The sequence below is a fragment of the Centroberyx affinis genome, unplaced genomic scaffold, assembly GCF_046629955.1.
Source record: "Centroberyx affinis isolate AG114_WGS23_722 - 3 ecotype Tasmania unplaced genomic scaffold, CSIRO-AGI_Caff_v1 ptg001245l_1, whole genome shotgun sequence".
In the NCBI taxonomy this organism is placed as follows: Eukaryota; Metazoa; Chordata; class Actinopteri; order Beryciformes; family Berycidae; genus Centroberyx; species Centroberyx affinis.
In genome coordinates this window covers 375,648-394,282 of record NW_027279756.1, presented here as the reverse complement: position 1 = coordinate 394,282, position 18,635 = coordinate 375,648, and the positions used below count along the sequence as shown (strand labels likewise).

Genomic DNA, 18,635 nt, shown 5'->3' with positions numbered 1-18,635 from the left:
TACGGAGTGGAAGGTTTCTCTGATGCTCAAGAGGAAACTGAGGAGAATCTAATTTCTATTTAACTTTTTTCCTCTTAGTAGGCGCTCACTGGGCAAATTGAGTCTCTAAGCCTTTTATACATAAATGGCTATGTCCAGTGTGGTCCCAGGTTAAATGTGGCTTTTGAAGCCATTTCAATGTCAAACACAGGTTGCCTTTTGGAGTTTATGTGGCCATGTTGAAATATTTAATAGAAATGATTTGGTGACAAAGCGCTAGGATATGACCAGCAGAATGCTGTTTGGTGGCTCCCTGACCTTTTCTTCATTCTCCTCACAAGCAGACACAACTATTTCCCCTCATTAGGCCCCACAGCTATTGCAGTGTGGAGCTTATGTGTGTGAGGTAAGGTTCAGGGGGGTATCATAGTCCACTGCTGAATAGGTTGTCCACTAATTACTCTGTGTGCATGCGTGTGTGTGTGTGTGTGTGTGTGTTCGATGGAAGTCAAGTCTATTGATTATTTTAATCCGCCTATTTGTGAGTCTGTGATCCTCGTGGCTCTGCATTCGACAGGGGAATCACTAATGGGCCTCAGTGCAGCCTGTCTCAGACCTCTCCCCGTCCAATTAACTTTCAACTGGAATCTGCCAGGAGAGAGAGCCAGGAGGCTGGGCCCAGGCATGGTACGGCTACATCCCTCTTCCTCCGCTCAGAAGCAACAGATTCACCAAAGCCTTTAAATCCAGAATGCCATCAGCTCTCAACTCTAATTAGACATTTCCCTCCTCTTTTTTTTTGCCAATGACCTAGGTAGAATTCAAGATCCTGTCTGTTTTACATGAGATGATGTCTGCCTCCCCCTGGTTTGAGAACTGTTAAAAGGTGTAAATTGTAAATGATGAGTCTTTGGAATGAACAGGTGCATATGTGTATAGAAAAGAAAATTAAAATGTATTTTTGTGATCTATTTTGAATTCAGCACCATAACCTTATATCACACATGATATCAAATATTGTTAGGAGACATGTTTTATTTAAGCATAATGGTGTTTAGGTATAATGATTGTTACTGTATTTTTGAACAGTTTGTATATCATATGAAACTAATTAAATTGCACAAATGGATCAAATATAGTATTTATCTCAGTTCATGCTATGCTAGACACAAGTATGTTGCAATGTTAAGATAATTCACCTCAAAGCTATTACGCATGAACAATTATTTCTATTAGAGAAAAGCTAGTTCCATCTATTCAAGCTAATAGAGAACTAATGAAATAGGAAGAGCAACCTATTACCTTACTGAATTTGCTGAAAAATTATACTATAAGAGACTGATATTGATGATCAACATACAAAGAGACACAAAATAATAAAAAGGTTTGATTAATTTTATCAAATTTAATAGGTCACTAATATGTTGGACATTTTAAACTATTTACCATGGCTCTAAACATATGTATTCAGAAATATAGATTCACCAGAAGAAGCTGGACAAATGTGAGTGTGCGTGTATTTCTCTAAAGTCTCTGTGGGGAATACCACTGGGTTGAGAGAAAAATACCATCATTATTTGAGGAGCATTCCACCGATTCCCTAGATTTATTTCTTGTCATTGTAAGGCTGTGCAAAAAAAAAATAATATTTTAGTATGCTGGTTCAAATCCTCATTAAAGAATTTCAAGCAAGCATCAAACACTGGACCAACTTTCTTTGTGTTTGTACAATTGGTGAAGATATTGTTCCATTTAAAATGTACATATTGGCTGGATTTTGTAGAGCTTGGGTGTATTATAAGCTCAGATCAATATATTAATGTTTGCGTCTTAGGCAGTGTCTTAAGACATATTGGAAATCCATGGTGCAGCAGGCGGTGGCTCTGGTCAGCCATTGTTGCTTCGATCCCAGTCCCTCTAATTCCACACAGTCATGCCATATATCCAATTCAGCAGAGACAGTCCATGTGCTCACTCCAAATAAAACTGAATAAGGGTGTGTGAATGTATATGTGTCCATGTGAGTGTGTGTGTGTGTGTGTGTGTGTGTGTGAATGTCAATGTATAAACCTTTATTCAGCCCTGACCTTCACCACCCCAAAACAACACGTAAGAACAGAGAAATGGACAGTGCTGATATAGATATTTTAATAGCAATTGTCTACTCAACCTATTCAGCATATCGGGTATCCCATCCCAAGATTACAGTGTTTATACATAAGATGTTACTTTGAAAGGGTTCCTCAAAAATAATGCACTAAAGTGGGTATGGCAGCGTGATTACAGTATCATGGCTGTAATGTATTGTACAACATTTAATGTAAGTAAAACACTGCAGCTGTCACATCTACACTGCTTGTACAGTATCTACGTCCATATCCACTCACACACACACACACACACACACTCACATGCGCACACACACACTCACACACACACACACACACACACGCACACACACACAAGGAGTCAATAATGCACTTGGCAATTAGAACACACAACTCAACTGACATCCACAAAATGTGTTGCGTTGTGCTGCTTTATAATATGTTTTTGTTTTATCTTGCCATGTGATATCCTGTGTCATGGTGTGAACAGGAAAGGAAGGTCGTCCATCTGTGTTTATTCAGATGGCCATATTTCGTTCCGCGTCGTCCCGATGCAGGGTGATTCACAACAGGGATTTTATTTATTTCCACTGAGGTATTTCAATTTGAAGCACAGGGGAGGAATATTTGGTAAAGCAGAGTTGCGAAAGATGGGCAGGCCATGTGATCAGAGGCCATGGGAATGTACAGCAGGTAAATGTATGTAAAGGTTGGATTACAGAAGGTGCGCCTTTGCCCCAGCTCAGTAATCTTGACTAGCTAACGCCAACCTCAACACCATGACTGCATTAAAGAACAAACAGACTGACGGTGTTGGTTATATTGTAGATTTCACAATGTCAGTTAATATGGAACACGTTAAAATATGTTGGATATTTCAGAGCCACAACGTGCACCTATACTGTACATATTCTGAAATTCATATTTACACACACAAGGGGTCAATAAATGCACTTGGTCATGATGATTGGCTCGATATCACACGATTCCACTTAATTCCACTTATCTCTCAGGTTTTCACTCGATCCACGCCTTTGTAGTCTGTTTTAATCTCAGGGTGTGTATGTGTGTGTGTGCTTGCGCGCATGCGTGCATGTGTGTGTATGTGTGCACATGCATGCACTTGCAGGTATCTCCACGTGCGCGCATCTGTGTTTGTGTATGTGTAAGTGTGTGTGCATGCTTATGTGTGCATATGAGTCAGTGTGTATGTGTGTGTCTGCGTGTGTCCGCATATGCATATGTGCATGTTGGTGTTTTTTCTAACCACTCCATTCTCTCTTAGTGTGATTCGGTTCAGTCTGGGTAGATGAGGAAGCCGGAGAAGGTGCTGTACTTGTTTGTGTTTCCTCCATGGACCTTCCCTCCGTCCAGCTGCACACACACCTCATCGCCCACGTCCAAATGCAGGATCACACTGTTGGAGGCGTAGTCGTAATTCTGATCAGCGTCCTGAGCGATGGCGCTGGCTCTTACCTGTCACCCACAGAGGACACACACACTGACAATTAGAACATGGACGGAGCCGAACAAACACTTGCAAATGTCACCGCCACTCACTCAACCTTCCCAAACTCAACAGCTCTTGTCTTTAAAATCACAATCTATCCTTAAACTACTACTACTACTAAAACCAACACACCTCTCATTGACTCCCTTGGCAACATTTTCCTTTTTCATCCTTGATCACCATCAACTATCAACAGCCTTCAAACGAGGAGCTCACAAGTCTGACATCACCTCCTGATGAGGTCTACATGCTTGATAAACAGATGGATGGAACTGTGACCTCTGAGCCCAGAGCTGGACTGAGAATACAGCCATTCTGCCTCTTATTGATCAGCTGGACAGCTCTGCTGTGGCTTCGGCTCAGAGTTAAGGATTGAGGATGGAGATCTGATTGGGTTGTGGAGATAAGCCGAGTCACAGGGGACAACAGATTGTCTATGGGGAAGCTACCTAGTCCTGGAAAAGAGCAAAACTATCTTCACTAGGTATTGACCTGTTGCTTATGATGCTAGGCCAGCTCAATATGCATGATATTGAGTGGCTATGCCCGAGCCAGACAGTTTCACATTTGCATGCTGTTTGTGCGTTTGGTCTTATTGACCCAGCGGCAGTGGATCTTTACTTGTTTGTTAACACATTTAATTGGGTTTACTCATGTGGACATTTAAACACACATGCCTAGATTGAGTTACAATTCTAGTGGAAACAGAGGATTTGTTCCGTTACTATTTCAGAGGCTTTAAATTTTATAAGCAACCTGCCAAGCTTACATTGCTACATCATTGAATGTTTTATAAAGATTGGAGTGTAACCCACATGAAATGTAAGGGGCTTATTTATAAAGTATATATGCAGACCTTACAAAACATTCATGCAGCTTCATGCACACTGCTGAATAAGTATTTTTAATAAGAGAAATCTAAAGGAATGGTTACATTACTTTTTGCTGTACAAACCTTTTAACATCCTGTACAAACATTTCATTGTTGTACTACTTTTTTTTTTTTTTGACAAATGCAAAGTGTAATTATACGCTAGGCTGCATTCCTAAAAACCTCCTAAGTAGGATATATCAATAATTCTGGTGTAGCAACTCCAATCATCAGACATATGTCAGCCATCAGTGGCCTTGTGTCTGGCTCAGTGTCCATCCACGCTGGGAGCACTCAATCTCTGTCAGCCGCCAGACAAGCCACGCACATCTCCATGACAGCCACAGAATATGATCTGCAACTCAACTACCATCATGTCACCCCCATCACTGGGGCCCTTTCTCCCCAACGAACACACATCAATTTGCAAACAGCCAATCGTTGAGCAACAGAGTCTGAATTACTGTAACTAAGAAAATATGCTCTTTTTCCCTATACAGATCTATTTTGCCCTGTATCAACCCTGGAGTTGTTTTCCACTGCCTGGTCAGTATCTGTAGGTCTTCTTAAATGAGATGCAGGTCACGGATGCTGCATCCAACACAGAGCATGTTGGCGGCCAGCGGTTAAGCATGTCCCTGTCCACTCTAAACCAGATTGATTAAGGGAGCGGGGCAGTCTATCTCCTGGGGCTTCACAGCTCAGCTATCACACAGTAAAACTGACCACAGCTATGGTTACACTGCAGGAACAGTCCTATTTCATTAGAGCTGGGATTCTGTCGACTCTATGTATTACATCTTCCTGTGGTTACGGTAATAGCTTCATACATAAACAAGCTATCTGATTCAATTATTTGCTCTCTTGAGCCTGCACACTGAAGTGCCATTTCATATTTTCATATATTTAATGTTCTCCAGTGCAACAGCAAAACACATAGGAGAGAACAACACATTTCGCCTGCATTCTTTATCAGGTTTCCTCATCGACAGTCAGTAGGTTACAGGTGCTTAAATAGACTGTGTTGACTGGAGTAGTGTGACTTTTTAAGTGTGTATATATAAATATTACAACATTTATTACCAGAATTTTTTAAGGCATTTCTACAGCAGTTTAAGAAGCTCTTGCAGAATCAGACTAATTCAACAGGCCCTATAAGGATAATTATACAATAAACATAATTTAGCCTTTCTTAGGTCCTCATAAGACCCTCTCTCAAATAACGACACCAATCCATTGTCATCTGTAAAGGTTATATTGTCATTCTGTCTGACATGTGTAGTGACAGCCAATATCACATTTGCATCTTTGGCTGCTTCTGACAATGATGCTGTTGTTGTGACTTCCTATTGACACCAGGCATATGTCATCCTGCTCATTATTTTGCCAAACGGTGTAACGGAGGGAGCTCTTTTCCCCCTCAGGCCCTCTCTGACTCTCATGACTTAATGCATTGGGTCGCTGTTGATTTCTGTATAACAGAGCAAATATTCATCAATCAGTGTAGAAATCATTTTGTCAATACATGATATATGAATTGGTGCTTCAGCTGATGTACAGCTCCTATGTGTGCAGGGACAATGTAAGTCATCCATTAATGCAGATCCCAGACAGAGAGGCATGAGGGAGTCGAGGTGGGATTAGGATGGGGAGCCGACAGAGGAGATGGATACGGCTGGAGGACACAGAGTGATCCAAGTGAACCAGGCGGCACACTGAGCTGATCCCGCGGCTGGGAGGGTTGTGAGTCGTGAGGCAGGGGCCCCCGGGGCTCGCCTGTGGCTGTCTCTGTCTCTGCCTGGTCCTTTCATTACAGGGCCTCCGGTAAACACGCCTGGGAGGATAGGGGGGCCACAGGCGAGAAGGGAGGAGGGGGGGAGGGAGGGGTGGCGGCGCGGGGAGCAGCTGCAGTGTCATTTTCTATACAACCGGAGATGCGGCGCAGAAGACAGACAAGGATAGACAAAAAAGAGAGAGAGGAAAAAACAAAAACAAGGGCCAGAGGGTTGAGGGTGGTGGGGGGGGGCTAGAGTAACAGACTGATCAAGCGAGGCTATTTTGTGAGACCAGGGAGATGTGGGGGTATATGAAGTCTTGTTTTTTATCTGTGGTGCCGTGCTCCACTGGTAATAAAACTGACAGGATTCATTCGCTGTGATATACTGACCTCTTAGAGCGGAGACAATAGAAAAGTAGCTGTTAAACTTACCTAAGGGACCCCAGCACATGGCAGGCAGGCGGGGGGCCGTGGGGGGCAGTGGGGGGGGGGGGGGGGGGGGGGGGGTTGTTGTTGAAGGTGGGCCGTGGAAATAGAATATTTATTGAATAGGTTTTCTCTCTCCTCTGAGGGCCTGGGATTACGTGGAGACAAGCTACTGTAGCATACAACTTTCCCTCAGATTGCTATTACCTGGCATTTGGTATTATATCCTGTGCTTTACAGTGCATAAATGGTAATATTAGTGTATAGCATGAGTCCAGATACCTAAATGAACGTCTTTCTTCAAAAGAACTCAAATATCTCCCTTTCTCTTTCATGCACTAAAAAAGCCAACCATTTGATTTGTCTTTATAGAACAAATTGTGCTAGGTATCTAACTCCCTGCTCTTTAATCCAAAGGCTAATTATATTTCAACTGTAGCATATCTATGTCTCTGTACTGGGGAAGTTAATACAGGTACCGGTCATTACAGCGAGTGATGACATTTTAACACTACTGTGTGAAATAACTTGACCTTTAACTGAGCTATTAAAGGAGCCTGTGACAGGTGAAAAACAAGGGTAAGATTAAATCAGAGCTGAGGCCCTATCTATTTGTCTACTTTGCACATTGTATGAAGGATATCAAATATAGATATACAGCAGAGCACTATGGGAGTATAAATTAATACATGAACAGACTCACTGCAGTTAATGAGGGGAAGGGGAGATGCTCCGTTGAGGAGATAAGCATGACGTATTACCACCTCCCTGGCAACTTATAAAGCATGCTGACATTAGCATAGACTTGTGCTCACTTAATAACATTTGCAACCAAGTTGGCATATAAAGTAGCATACACCCCATATATCTCTGATAATGAATTAGTAATAGAGTGATTAAGCAGGATATACATTTACAATAGCCGTGGCAGCAGTAGTAAGTGCATTATCAACTGTTTAAGTCGAGGAAGGCTAAATGCAGCATTAAATCATGAAGTATCATAAGGACATGATATGGACACATCATCTCCCCTGGCTGAGCTGTCACAGTTGGCATGTTTAGTTGATAAAATGCCTCTTATTTGTTTCATAACTGTGCGAATACTGTAGAAAATCATGTGATTTATTATATAGGGATTGGTTAGTTGAGTTAAGAATAGAGTGTAACAGTGCTAAGCACACACATTACACAAGTGGAATTGTCCTGCAAGTCAATTACAGTCTTGTTGCACACATGGAAGCAACTGAAGTGTGACTCCCTTCAATCACAAATCCCCCCGACTCCGAGTCCCTGTCACCCGGCAATGATTTGTGAATGTTAGATTGAGGTGTAAGCAGATAGGCTTTACAAAGTGGGGATTTAGGTAATGGATCTGCAGGAATCACACGGAAGCCCTGCAACAGTCAGCTAATCCTCCTGAGATTCTGACATCACATCACACCACACTCATGTCACATGTTACCATCTGGTTAGTTTCACCCATGCAGCAACCACACACAGCCCAGGAGCAAACGTGGCAATACAGTATGCCAATTTATAAAGTCATTAGCAAAGATACAGGTGGAGTTACATATGAAATAGTCCCAGGAGAAATCTATTGGTAGTCCCAGAATTAATTAGTATAGTGATTTTAAACAGTCTCGAACAGGCATCGGGAATCGCTGAATTGGTGCATAAACACAATTTCCAGACCAATTTTCTCTCTTTCTCTGGTCGGCCTTGATCACTTGTCAAGCCGTGACATGTTGAGTGGGTGTCCATTGGTCATCAGGCCTGATCTCATCCCGGCCTTCACCAGCGGCCTCCCCGATGCCTCGTCTACCGGCCCACTGTCTCCACACCTCCATTAAGTCATCTATCTTCCTCTCCTCCACCCCTGATCTTTCCATCAACTCACTTGTCTTATTTTGTTCTCCCTTTCGCTGTCATGTAGTGGACGTCTCAGCATGTCCCTGTCATGTCACGTCTCCTGTGCTCCATTCATTCTGACTGAGTCTCTCAATCCCTTTGACTCGCCGCCTAATAAATACAAGATTATAAATGACCTTATCTGTTTGGGTGGACAAACTACAACACAAGTGAGAGTGGCAAATGTTTGCGGCTATGGCAACTCCATATATTTTTTTTTTAGTTTTATAAAACCCCAATGGGCAGACAATACATCTGATAAAGCTTCAGCACCTACGGCGATGGTAAAACAGGCTGTTTGATTCTGCAGTCAGGAATGCAGCCTGTCAGACATTGTGCCCATTTAGTGAACACTCGCCACTGACTGACACTCATATGGCCTCAGGCAGAGTACCCGCCTGCCTCAGGGCTTCAACATAACACCAAACATGATCAGGCACTCTGTAGCGTTTCATTTTCAAGACATTTTCATCTACAAGTAGCTCAATTGAGGTAGATTCCTGTTAGGTGAGCGCTCTGATTAACAGAACTGTTTAAGGGGCCCACCTGATGGGTGTCAGATGGACCTAGGCGAGGTTAAATAATTGAGCTGAGTGAAAAGATAATTAATGGAGAATCAATGAACAAGCTGGGGAGGGGTTAGAAAAGGAAGGCATAGCTGGTGATCAGGGGATCTAATCTAAGATTTATGAATGATTTAGCAGGCTCAGGTGACTTGAATGACAATATAGGACATTAGACAGGCAGTCGTAAACACATATGGTCGCCTCTGTGATTTCACACACACACACACACACACACACACACAGTCAAATGATGGTTAATGATGGAATGATTTATTCAATTTCTTAACATTTATTACATCTCACTGAATTCTAATCTAAATGAACCATCCTGAATCTGCTTTATGTAGCGTAACTGTGGTGATGAGGTGTAAGTATGAGCCTGTATCAGCTTGTGCGTACAATCCTCTGCATACTACATGTGTGTGAAATGCGGTCTGTGGTGAATGTATTTGCGTCTGAAGTCCTTGATGAATGAATGTAAAAAGTGACTTGTGAAAATGTTTCCTGAATTTGGAGTCCTCCGACGAAATCCCTGTGATTTATCCCACCTCTTCTCTCCTCTTCCCCCCATCAGCCCCTCTGTCTTTAATTAGTGTCTGGGGAATGAGGGAGTGGATGAGTGGACTGTCAATTTTACATTCATTATTTATTTAGCTGAGGTGTAAACTGACTGGTCCACGCACTGACAGACATTTCTCCTGTGCTCTTTTGCACTTCTGTTTAGGCGATAATCAAGCTCTGTGTATGATACTTACTAATTAGACTGCTCCCTTTGGCGGCGGCAGCATTCTGCCACTTGTCATTTAGCTACTGTACATGTGGGAATGCAAATATTTGTAGCTGCGATTTTAAAGTGTAAAGCATGAATTCTCCTTAATGAGGAGGAAGATTGCTATTTCATTCTTTGGCTGTCATGTTTCCACCCCTCTAAGTGGAATGTGCTGTGAATTTGAAGTGTTCAATGTTACAGAGGTGAATGTGAGTCAATGGTAAGAGGGGATGGTCAACAGTGGAAAAAAATGCGGGATCTGTTGCACGTTCGTGTGTGTGCATACGCATACATGCCCGCACCCTCTCTCGTACACACACATACGTGCATGCAAGCACACACACACTAACCTGCCCATTCTTCTTCAGGTCTGCCCACATGCTGGTACCATCACCGCCCCTCATCAGGACATGGTAGGTGAAGTAGTAGATGCCAGGCAGGGGGCAGGTGAACTTGCCGGTGGTGGGCTCGTAGTAGTTGCCGACATTGGTCACCACATCGTCGAACTTCAGCACTTCACTCCCCTCATGCTGCTTGCGTAACCCTGCATAAAAGGCAATCTTGGGAGTGTAGAGGGAGGGGACATAGCCACCAGGACCTGGACCCGGGGGCCCCTGTGGCCCCGGTTTGCCTGGCTCTCCAGGGGGCCCGCGTGCTCCTGGTGGACCCATGATCCCCGGAGCCCCGCGGAACCCAGTCTTAGTCTTGCGCCCAGAGTAATCCTGGGGGGGTGGAGACACCACTGTCAGCTCCTGGCCAGTTTGAGAGGTGGTGTAGGGGTCACATACCATCCTGCAGCTTCCAAGCATTTCATAATGGCTCCCCGCACTTCCACTGCTCCCCCCTTTGGTTGTGTGGACCAGTAGGGGAATGGCCACCAACAGCACGAGAACCATGGCCACACCTACTGCAGCTCCGATGACGCGTTTCCTGCGGCTGAGCCGAGAGGCAGCCAGCGTCAGGAAGTCCTCCTCCCCCTTGGCTGGAATAGTGCCGGCCAGGATGGAGCCTCTCTGAGAAACACTATGGGATGAAAAGGTGGAGAAGGATGCGGAGAGGACCGGGGGAGAAAAGGTGTTTCACTGGGCCGATGTCAGAATAAGCAGTGCGATGAGGATGAGGTTCTCAGGTCACAAAATGAGAGCAAAGTACGGGAAAGAACACAAGATGGCAGACAGCCAGAGCTGACGGTGGGAGGAAGGAAACAAAAGGGGGATGAAGGGATCCAAGAGGGATGACAAAGACGCCCAGCGGACCAGGAACAAGGTGTTTAAACGCCTATGGGTGAAAAGATGAAACCTTTAGACATCACAATGTTTAAGGTAATCTAGACAAAAAATTGGGATGACACTACAGAAAACACAATTCATCTCATTGAGTCAGGTTCAACTTCTTTGTTCTCCTTTGTTGTCTTCCAGTTCACTTCAATTTTCAGCATCAAACAGAAACCATTACTGGCAGCAAGAGGGTTGTTTTGAAACCAGAGCTTATTAAAAGTATGCTGAAATGATGGCAGATGCCAAATTCAGCTCATTGAAGAGGGAGTGGGGGTTGTGTTTGGTTTGTTGGATGAAGGATAATTTACAGTTTATTCGGGGAAAAATCTGCTTCTCTCTCTCAAGGCCCCCTACTCAGCTCAGGAGCTCACTTCATGTGCATGTCTCATTGGATGCCATGGCTGGAAGTGATAAAAGTTCATACATTCACAGATCTTTTCCTGACACGATCATTTTATGGTCCCCGGCTTTTATTCGGTGTCCAGTGTCCTCTTTAAAAAGGTGCCGTTTGCAAGAAACCAATAACACCTTTATCAACTTGGGTGTGTTTTTGATAGATTCCTCCTCTGGCTATATCTGTGGAGAAAGGAAAAAAAAGAGCAAAGACAAATAACAATTGATTCGCCATTCCCTTGCCACTGTAATATGCTCGCAATAATTCAAAGAATGCCAGTGCTTGGAATTCAGTAAATTAGCCAGAAAAAAAATATCCAGGAGACGGCAATTCAATTAAATTTTTGCCCTTAAGCGATACAAAGACAGTAGCATTTTATAGAAATATGTAACATAATTTATATTAGATTATTCATAAGGTGATACGCGGTAATAGTAGCCTATAGTATAATGAAGTAACCTACTGATAAATACTTGAGTGGAATAAAATTGTCATTTAGGTTCTCCGCTCACACAACAACGAATTTTGAACATGTGTTACTTGTTTAAAAAAAAAAAAAAAAAATCACATACACAAAAAGAAAATTACAATTAAAAAGAACTCACCATCTGCTCTTTATATTCCAAAGATATTTTGGAGGGGGAAATTCTACAATATCCGCGTCCCACCAAAATGACTGGAGGACTTGAGACTGCTGGAGTGCCAAACGGAGAGCTGGAGAGCCGATGGGCGCAGGAGAAAGTGGTGAGAGTTTCTGAATCAGCTCGTTCTCCCCCGTCCCCTTCCGCAGGTAGAAAACTGGAGTTTAAATGTCGCTATAACTTCAAAAGCAGATTCCAGGAAATACTTCCTAAAACACTTCTTGACACAGTTCCAAACGAAGCAGGCGCAGTAACGTGTCGCTCCTGTCCAGTGGCTCTCCACTGTAGGCTACTGGCTCTCGCAGCCGAGTCCGACACCTGTAACATCTCTCTCTCTCTCTCTCTCTCTCTCTCTCTCTCTCTCTCTCTCTCTCTCTCTCTCTCTCTCTCTCTCTCTCTCTCTCTCTCTCTCTCTCTCTCTCTCTCCCCTACATCACAGAAACACCTTTATTTTTCTATTTCTAATGAAAAACTGTACGTAGTCTACAGCAAAATCATAAGGTAGTTTCACAAATACAGAATAATGGAATTTATTGCGAACCTAGTCTTGATTCCTTTTTATTATTATTATATGGGGGGAGGGAGCTATTTCAAAATCAAATAGCAAATTCATTTTGCTGTACATTGTTAAAAAAAATGTGGGCTATAGGCTACTGAAATGATACACCCCATCTATCTTTTGTGGGTCTGACATTCACCTGTTGTTAGAGGCCAACTCTTTACAAAGAAATGTTTGATAAAGTATTTAAAATGAAGGCAGATGTTTTCATCTTCTGCATGCTGGGGAAGGGAGCAGGACAGAGGAGGGTGACTAAGTAAAAGCTGCCTCGGCATGATGTGTGAGGAATGGAGAGAAGACACTAAACGTTCCCCAGACCATTGTCTGTGTGTGACTCGCATCCCACAGCTATAAGGCCTCATTAGTGAGACACCCTGCCCCACACACTGTACTGCTCTTTTTCCTTTACCTAAACCTGCACACAGGCACACACAAACACATACATGTGCACACGTACAAAAACACTCGTATGCACTCTTGTACACATGCACGTGCACACATGCACCATGCATACACACATACAAGGACTTTTTTCTCCACCAGTAATGGTGAATAGAGCATTTTTCTATTCTCACATCAAAATCCCCTCAGTCTTGCAATGTTATAGCCCCAATGATAGTAGGGAAATAATGCAATTGTACTATATGTCACCTAAAATGTTAATTGCCACCAAGTCACATTCACTGGTATACCTTGGTGATTTTATTAGCAAGACATTCCTTAACATCTTTGGGAGATTTTAGCTCATATCATCATTTCCCTGGAGTGTGGTGTCACCTGTCTGACAGGCATAATCACGGATCTGTGAGTTTAAAGTTTAATGGCCGAAGCAGTGGGAGCAAGGGGAATAGGTCTGCATACAGTATTGATGACTCCCTTTTCATCAAGCGCCACCAGCTCGACCTCTCTCTCCTCAGATGCGATGACCACTGTCTGGCGATGCAGGGATCATCTGATCTGATCTCGCCAGAGCGGAAGAGGGGGATAGTCAACAAGTTAAGGTGGTTATCCAAAGGATGGGTTGGATTTAGTGGGAAATTGAGATGGGGAGCGTGGAAGGCTGTGGGAGAAGGAGAGCGGTGGGCTGAGATATTTCCATTGGGAAATGTTGGCAGAGCCGAGTTGCGCTGGCCAACACAGGGATGAGTTAAATGCCGTGTCAGTCCCAGTTTGCGGGTCAGTCAGTCTGGCCCACTAGAACAGTGCTCAGAGGGCCTAAGCAGCCTCGATGGGACAGATAATCATTGCCAACAGTCAGAGGCAATATGCTCAGGATTGGATTTTTAGAGCCTGTTAAAATATTACTGAGGTGATTAATATTGAAATATGCGCATGTCTTTGAGCTGTCTGTCTCCCTCTCTCCCTATTCTCTTCTTGATTTGCTCCCCTTAGTATTCACACATACCTAAAATTTGAACGTTACACACTATGTTGATGAAATGTGTTTTTTCTTATTAGATGCATTTGCTTCATGATGCGACTTGGTCTCACTTCAGTGTGACTCCAATAGTCTCCATTGTCACCAATAGCAAAAGGGCAAAAGGAGAATCAGTATTGGACCGTTAGACTTGTTAGTTTGTTTAATTGGTCTCATATATTATGATATACCAAGTATAAATCTCTGTCTGTCTTTTGTGCGCATGGTCTGCATAATTCAGGTTCTACCGTTTCTCTCCTCTGTTCTGTGTAAACAAGTGGGGAAGGAGCAGGAACTTATTTATGGCCACATTACTCATGTTATATTTCTCTTCTGCTGTGACTGGTTTGTCTGCACGGTTTGTTATAGACACACTAATTCTTCAATTCAGCCATCCGCAGCAACATTCAGATAACTATACACCCAGTTTAATTCTGCTCACTTAAGAAAGGAAGGGGAGACAAACAAACAAAAACAAGCAGAGTAGTAATAGGCGGTACTGTATTCATACTATGACTATGACACACTGTGGTTTGCTTTGAGAAGAGCGTCACTGTCACACTCTCCACACCAGAGCAGGGAGTGTGACCGACACATACTGAGCATCGGTTCTGAGGAATGATGACATATCGTCCCCAAGAGGCAGGTGGCTGCCTGAGGGCCGCCGCTCCCAGGGGGGCCGCCGCTCACAGCTTCCCCAGTTAACGCTAACGGGATTCCAGCTATCAAGCTCCCATTCTTTGCAATGTAGATTGCTCTCGTGTAAATCAATTTGGAGGTCATTAGGGATATAAAGAGGTGATTTGGGGCCAGTCCAAAACCAGGGAAGCTACCGGCACTGTACAGTTAAGGAAGCAGATATTGGAAGAGGACATCCACATTGATGCGGAGGAAAGGAATGACCTAGTCTGTGTGTCTGCAGCAGGCATGAAGAGGAACGTGTGTATGTAGATCACTGATACAATGTTTGAGAAAGAAAAGCAGAGTAGTTCTGTGTTTGGTTTGACCCTTGAAAATAAGACTGCTGAGGGATATGTGAGATGCTGTGGAGTGAGAAAAAAAATAAATAGAGGTCTTGTCATGTAGAAAATATATAACATTTCCAGCATGATAATTCAAAGATCAATATGAAGTTTGTTTATATACCAATCCAATCCATGTGCCACGTCTTTTCTTGCATTCTGATATGAAATGCATTATTTTCCCCCCGACTTACCTGCGCATGTGTGCTTACTGTACAGTAAGTGTAGATTTGTAACCAGTGTGTGTGGATGTGTCTACATCCTGGTGCCGCGCTGTTTCATTAGGCTCTGATTATGGGGCCTGATGCAGAGTGACAGTGCGCAGATTGAGTTGCACAGCCACTCTAATTCTCTCTATTAATAACAACCCTCCACACTGCCGTCCTGGACCACATTTATTAATCACAATTTGTCATCTGTCCAATGCTCCACCCTCCGCTTCTCTCTTTCTCTCACCCCCTCTCTGTAGCTCTGTTCTCCTCCTCCTTCCTGGCTGGGCCAGTTATCCCCTGTAACCCCCCACCCCCACCCCACCCCACCCCCATCTCCACTCGCCTTCAGCTCAGAAACATGGTCCAGCATACAGAGGGATGTTCTCACTCTCCTCCCTCACTCTCTCCCGCTCGCTCACGTTAAGTGCACTCTTGAAGCAGTCTGTGATTAATCAAAGGCTCTCCGCCTTTAATTGGCCAAGCAACAGTTAACAACTTGGATTTGAGTTGAGTGTTTTGGTAGAAATCTATTGAAGATTATAATGAAACACATCTTGATTTGCAATTACAGAATGGTTATGATGCTATTTCCTGGCATTGCAATGCATACACATCTTATACAGTGTAATGTATCATTACAGAGACTTTCAACCATTAACCAAGATAGCACACCCTGGCCTATTTGAACACATTGATTATTTTCTGCATGAACCAAAGCAATCTGATTTTTTTTTGTAAACAAAACTTTGGCATTTAGTCAATATATATATTGGTATGTGCACACTGTAGGCCTATTCTTGCATTATTGGTGAGAAAATATTCCCGTAACTAAAATCACATTTCTGCTCATGTCTGAGTCAAATGGCCCTTGACCCCACTCAGCAAGATGATTTATGAGTCAGCCAGTCCCCCAGGTCCTGCTCTGCCACTCCAATTTTCAAGCTGCATTTATGCTCATTATATTGACACTTTTAGGATATTCATTTACCCTCAACTTCAGATTCATCATACAGTATAACTCAAACCTAGTCTGTTTCTCCGTGCTGCACAAGCATGAGCCGGCATGTGTACAGGAGTTTAAGAGTTTCATGTTGACCGAGCTGAGTGGGATTCTTAATTTAGCGTTGTTTACTATTGATAAATGCTGAGCACATAGCTGAGTGCTAAATGAATAAAGCAACACTGCCATTCCGGCGTGGCGAGTAAGGCTTTGTGACAGCAGTGTTTCTTCTAATTGCACCACCTTCTTCCAGCCCTCCCACTCCCCGCCGCTCCCCACCACCCCACACCACCACACCCCCCGGCCCCCCGCACAGAGAACCAGGGTCCCTCCACTGTTTTCCTTAAGCAGAGTGGGTGTTTGGGGGAAACAGAGCCGATTTTCATGTGCAAATGTCAGTCAGTCCGCTCCCAGCAATCACAGGCCCGTCTTCTCCAGAGATCGGGGCTTGAGACACAGCCTGAATAATTTAGCAGCTCTGTGCCACCGTGCTTTGGGGTCGCAACCTTCTAAAGTGATGACAGAAAAACGTTCGCTGACTTCCCCTCCCATTCACTCCCATTACCACTTATTTACCGTTCCTGATTCCAGGCAGACAAAGCAGAAGGCCTCTCGGGAGGGAAAAATCATCCGCACTGTATAAACTGTGTCATAAAGCAGAGCACAACCAAACAATGACATTTCCAGAGCGTCCCCGAGTCGACGGCGATCCCCTCCTGTGACACGCTGCGAAATAAACACACACCGCAAACACACGATCACCCGAGCCAACAAGCACAGACAAAAGAGATGATGGACACACACGCACAGAGAAAAGGTCGAGCGGTGACACACAGCAGGGACAGATGTCAGAGCGAAAACCGCACCGATGTATGAAAGGTGTGGATTAAGATTCAGATGGGTGGGGGAGAAAAAATGTCCAAATCTTCAATTTGAGGGGAGGAGAGATTACTGTGATTTTCAAGGTATGACAGGGGGGAAAGCACGGAGAGGTAGAGGACAGAGTGAACGAAATTGATCCGTCTTTTCCGTACAGACACACTCTACGTTTCTATCACTCAGAGGGAGACAGACAGCGTGTGGTCTGACAGGAGTGGTCATCACTCGTCTGAAGCCGGGCTCTGACAGCAACATGACAAGGATGAATGGACTGTCCAACTATCCCAATCAAGACACATGCTCCTGGAAAAATGATACATCTATCTACCTCATAATTTCTTTCAAGCACGGCCTAGTCCTTATCTCCCCTCGTTCAGGTAATCCTCCAGTTCAGAGTGGTGTTTAGAGATGACGACTGATCTGTGTGTTTTTCTGCCCCGCTGGTCCGATCTATCACACTGATATTTTTAGCCATGTGATCTAGCATTTGTGGTATTTCGCAATATCTTAAAACCCACCTTCATGATGTCCCCACCCCCCCCACATATATAAGAATCCTCTTTACCATCCGTATCTGTCACATCTTCCGTATCTTTTCACATCTGCGCTGTTTATAAAAATGCACACCCAGAGACAAGATGGTTACAGACTCTCAGCTTCTCCACAGCACGGGAAGATATTAATGGAATGTGCGAAAACAGCAGTGACTTGTGTATTAGCGATGCAGTGGGACGTTCCCATGGAGATGTCAATAGTGATGGCCTATTAATGCAGGCTGCGAGATACGGAATCACTAAGGAAACACTGGCAGGAATGTCCCACTTTTTCACTCCACCTTCCTCTAACCTGTTGTCATGCGCTGCAGCGGTGCGGCGGCCCGGCCCCGCCGAGTCAAACTCCAGTGGAAGAGAGCTCAGAGTGTCGATGGACAGCGGTTTGACCCGGTGTCGTGGGAACGCGTTACAAGGGCAGGGAGAGGGAGGGGAGGACATGAGGGATCCCTGTGAATTATTGAGAGCGATCATTTGGTGACTTATGGCTGGTGGCTGTCAGGGACTTCGTGATAAATTGTGCCGGGCAAGAATTACACTTGTCTCGTTTCTCCTACTGTCTATCTATCTGCCGTTCTCTGCATGACCAGCCCTCCTCTGCCTTACCCTAATCCTTCTCCCTCTACCTCCTCCCCCTTCATGGCAGGACGTTCTCAGAATGACTTTTGTGGCAGTAGCCTATGTCCTCAAATGTTCTCCAGTGAAGCAGCATGTAGAGGTGGTGACAGTATAGTGTTTGCTTCTGGTTTATTATCCTTTTGTCCTTGTC

The 18,635-nt window shown here is 44.1% G+C and overlaps 1 protein-coding gene across 1 annotated transcript; it reads right to left on the bottom strand.

Annotated features, from left to right (window-relative positions):
- Positions 1-3,383: 3,383 nt before the first annotated feature.
- On the bottom strand, positions 3,384-10,816 carry c1ql4a (complement component 1, q subcomponent-like 4). The gene is made up of 2 exons (XM_071524882.1): positions 10,265-10,816; positions 3,384-3,563 (listed from the first exon to the last, which is right to left on the bottom strand). The coding sequence occupies exons 1-2, from the start codon at positions 10,808-10,810 to the stop codon at positions 3,384-3,386; spliced, it is 726 nt and encodes a 241-aa protein (XP_071380983.1). The 5' UTR covers positions 10,811-10,816.
- Positions 10,817-18,635: the final 7,819 nt, after the last annotated feature.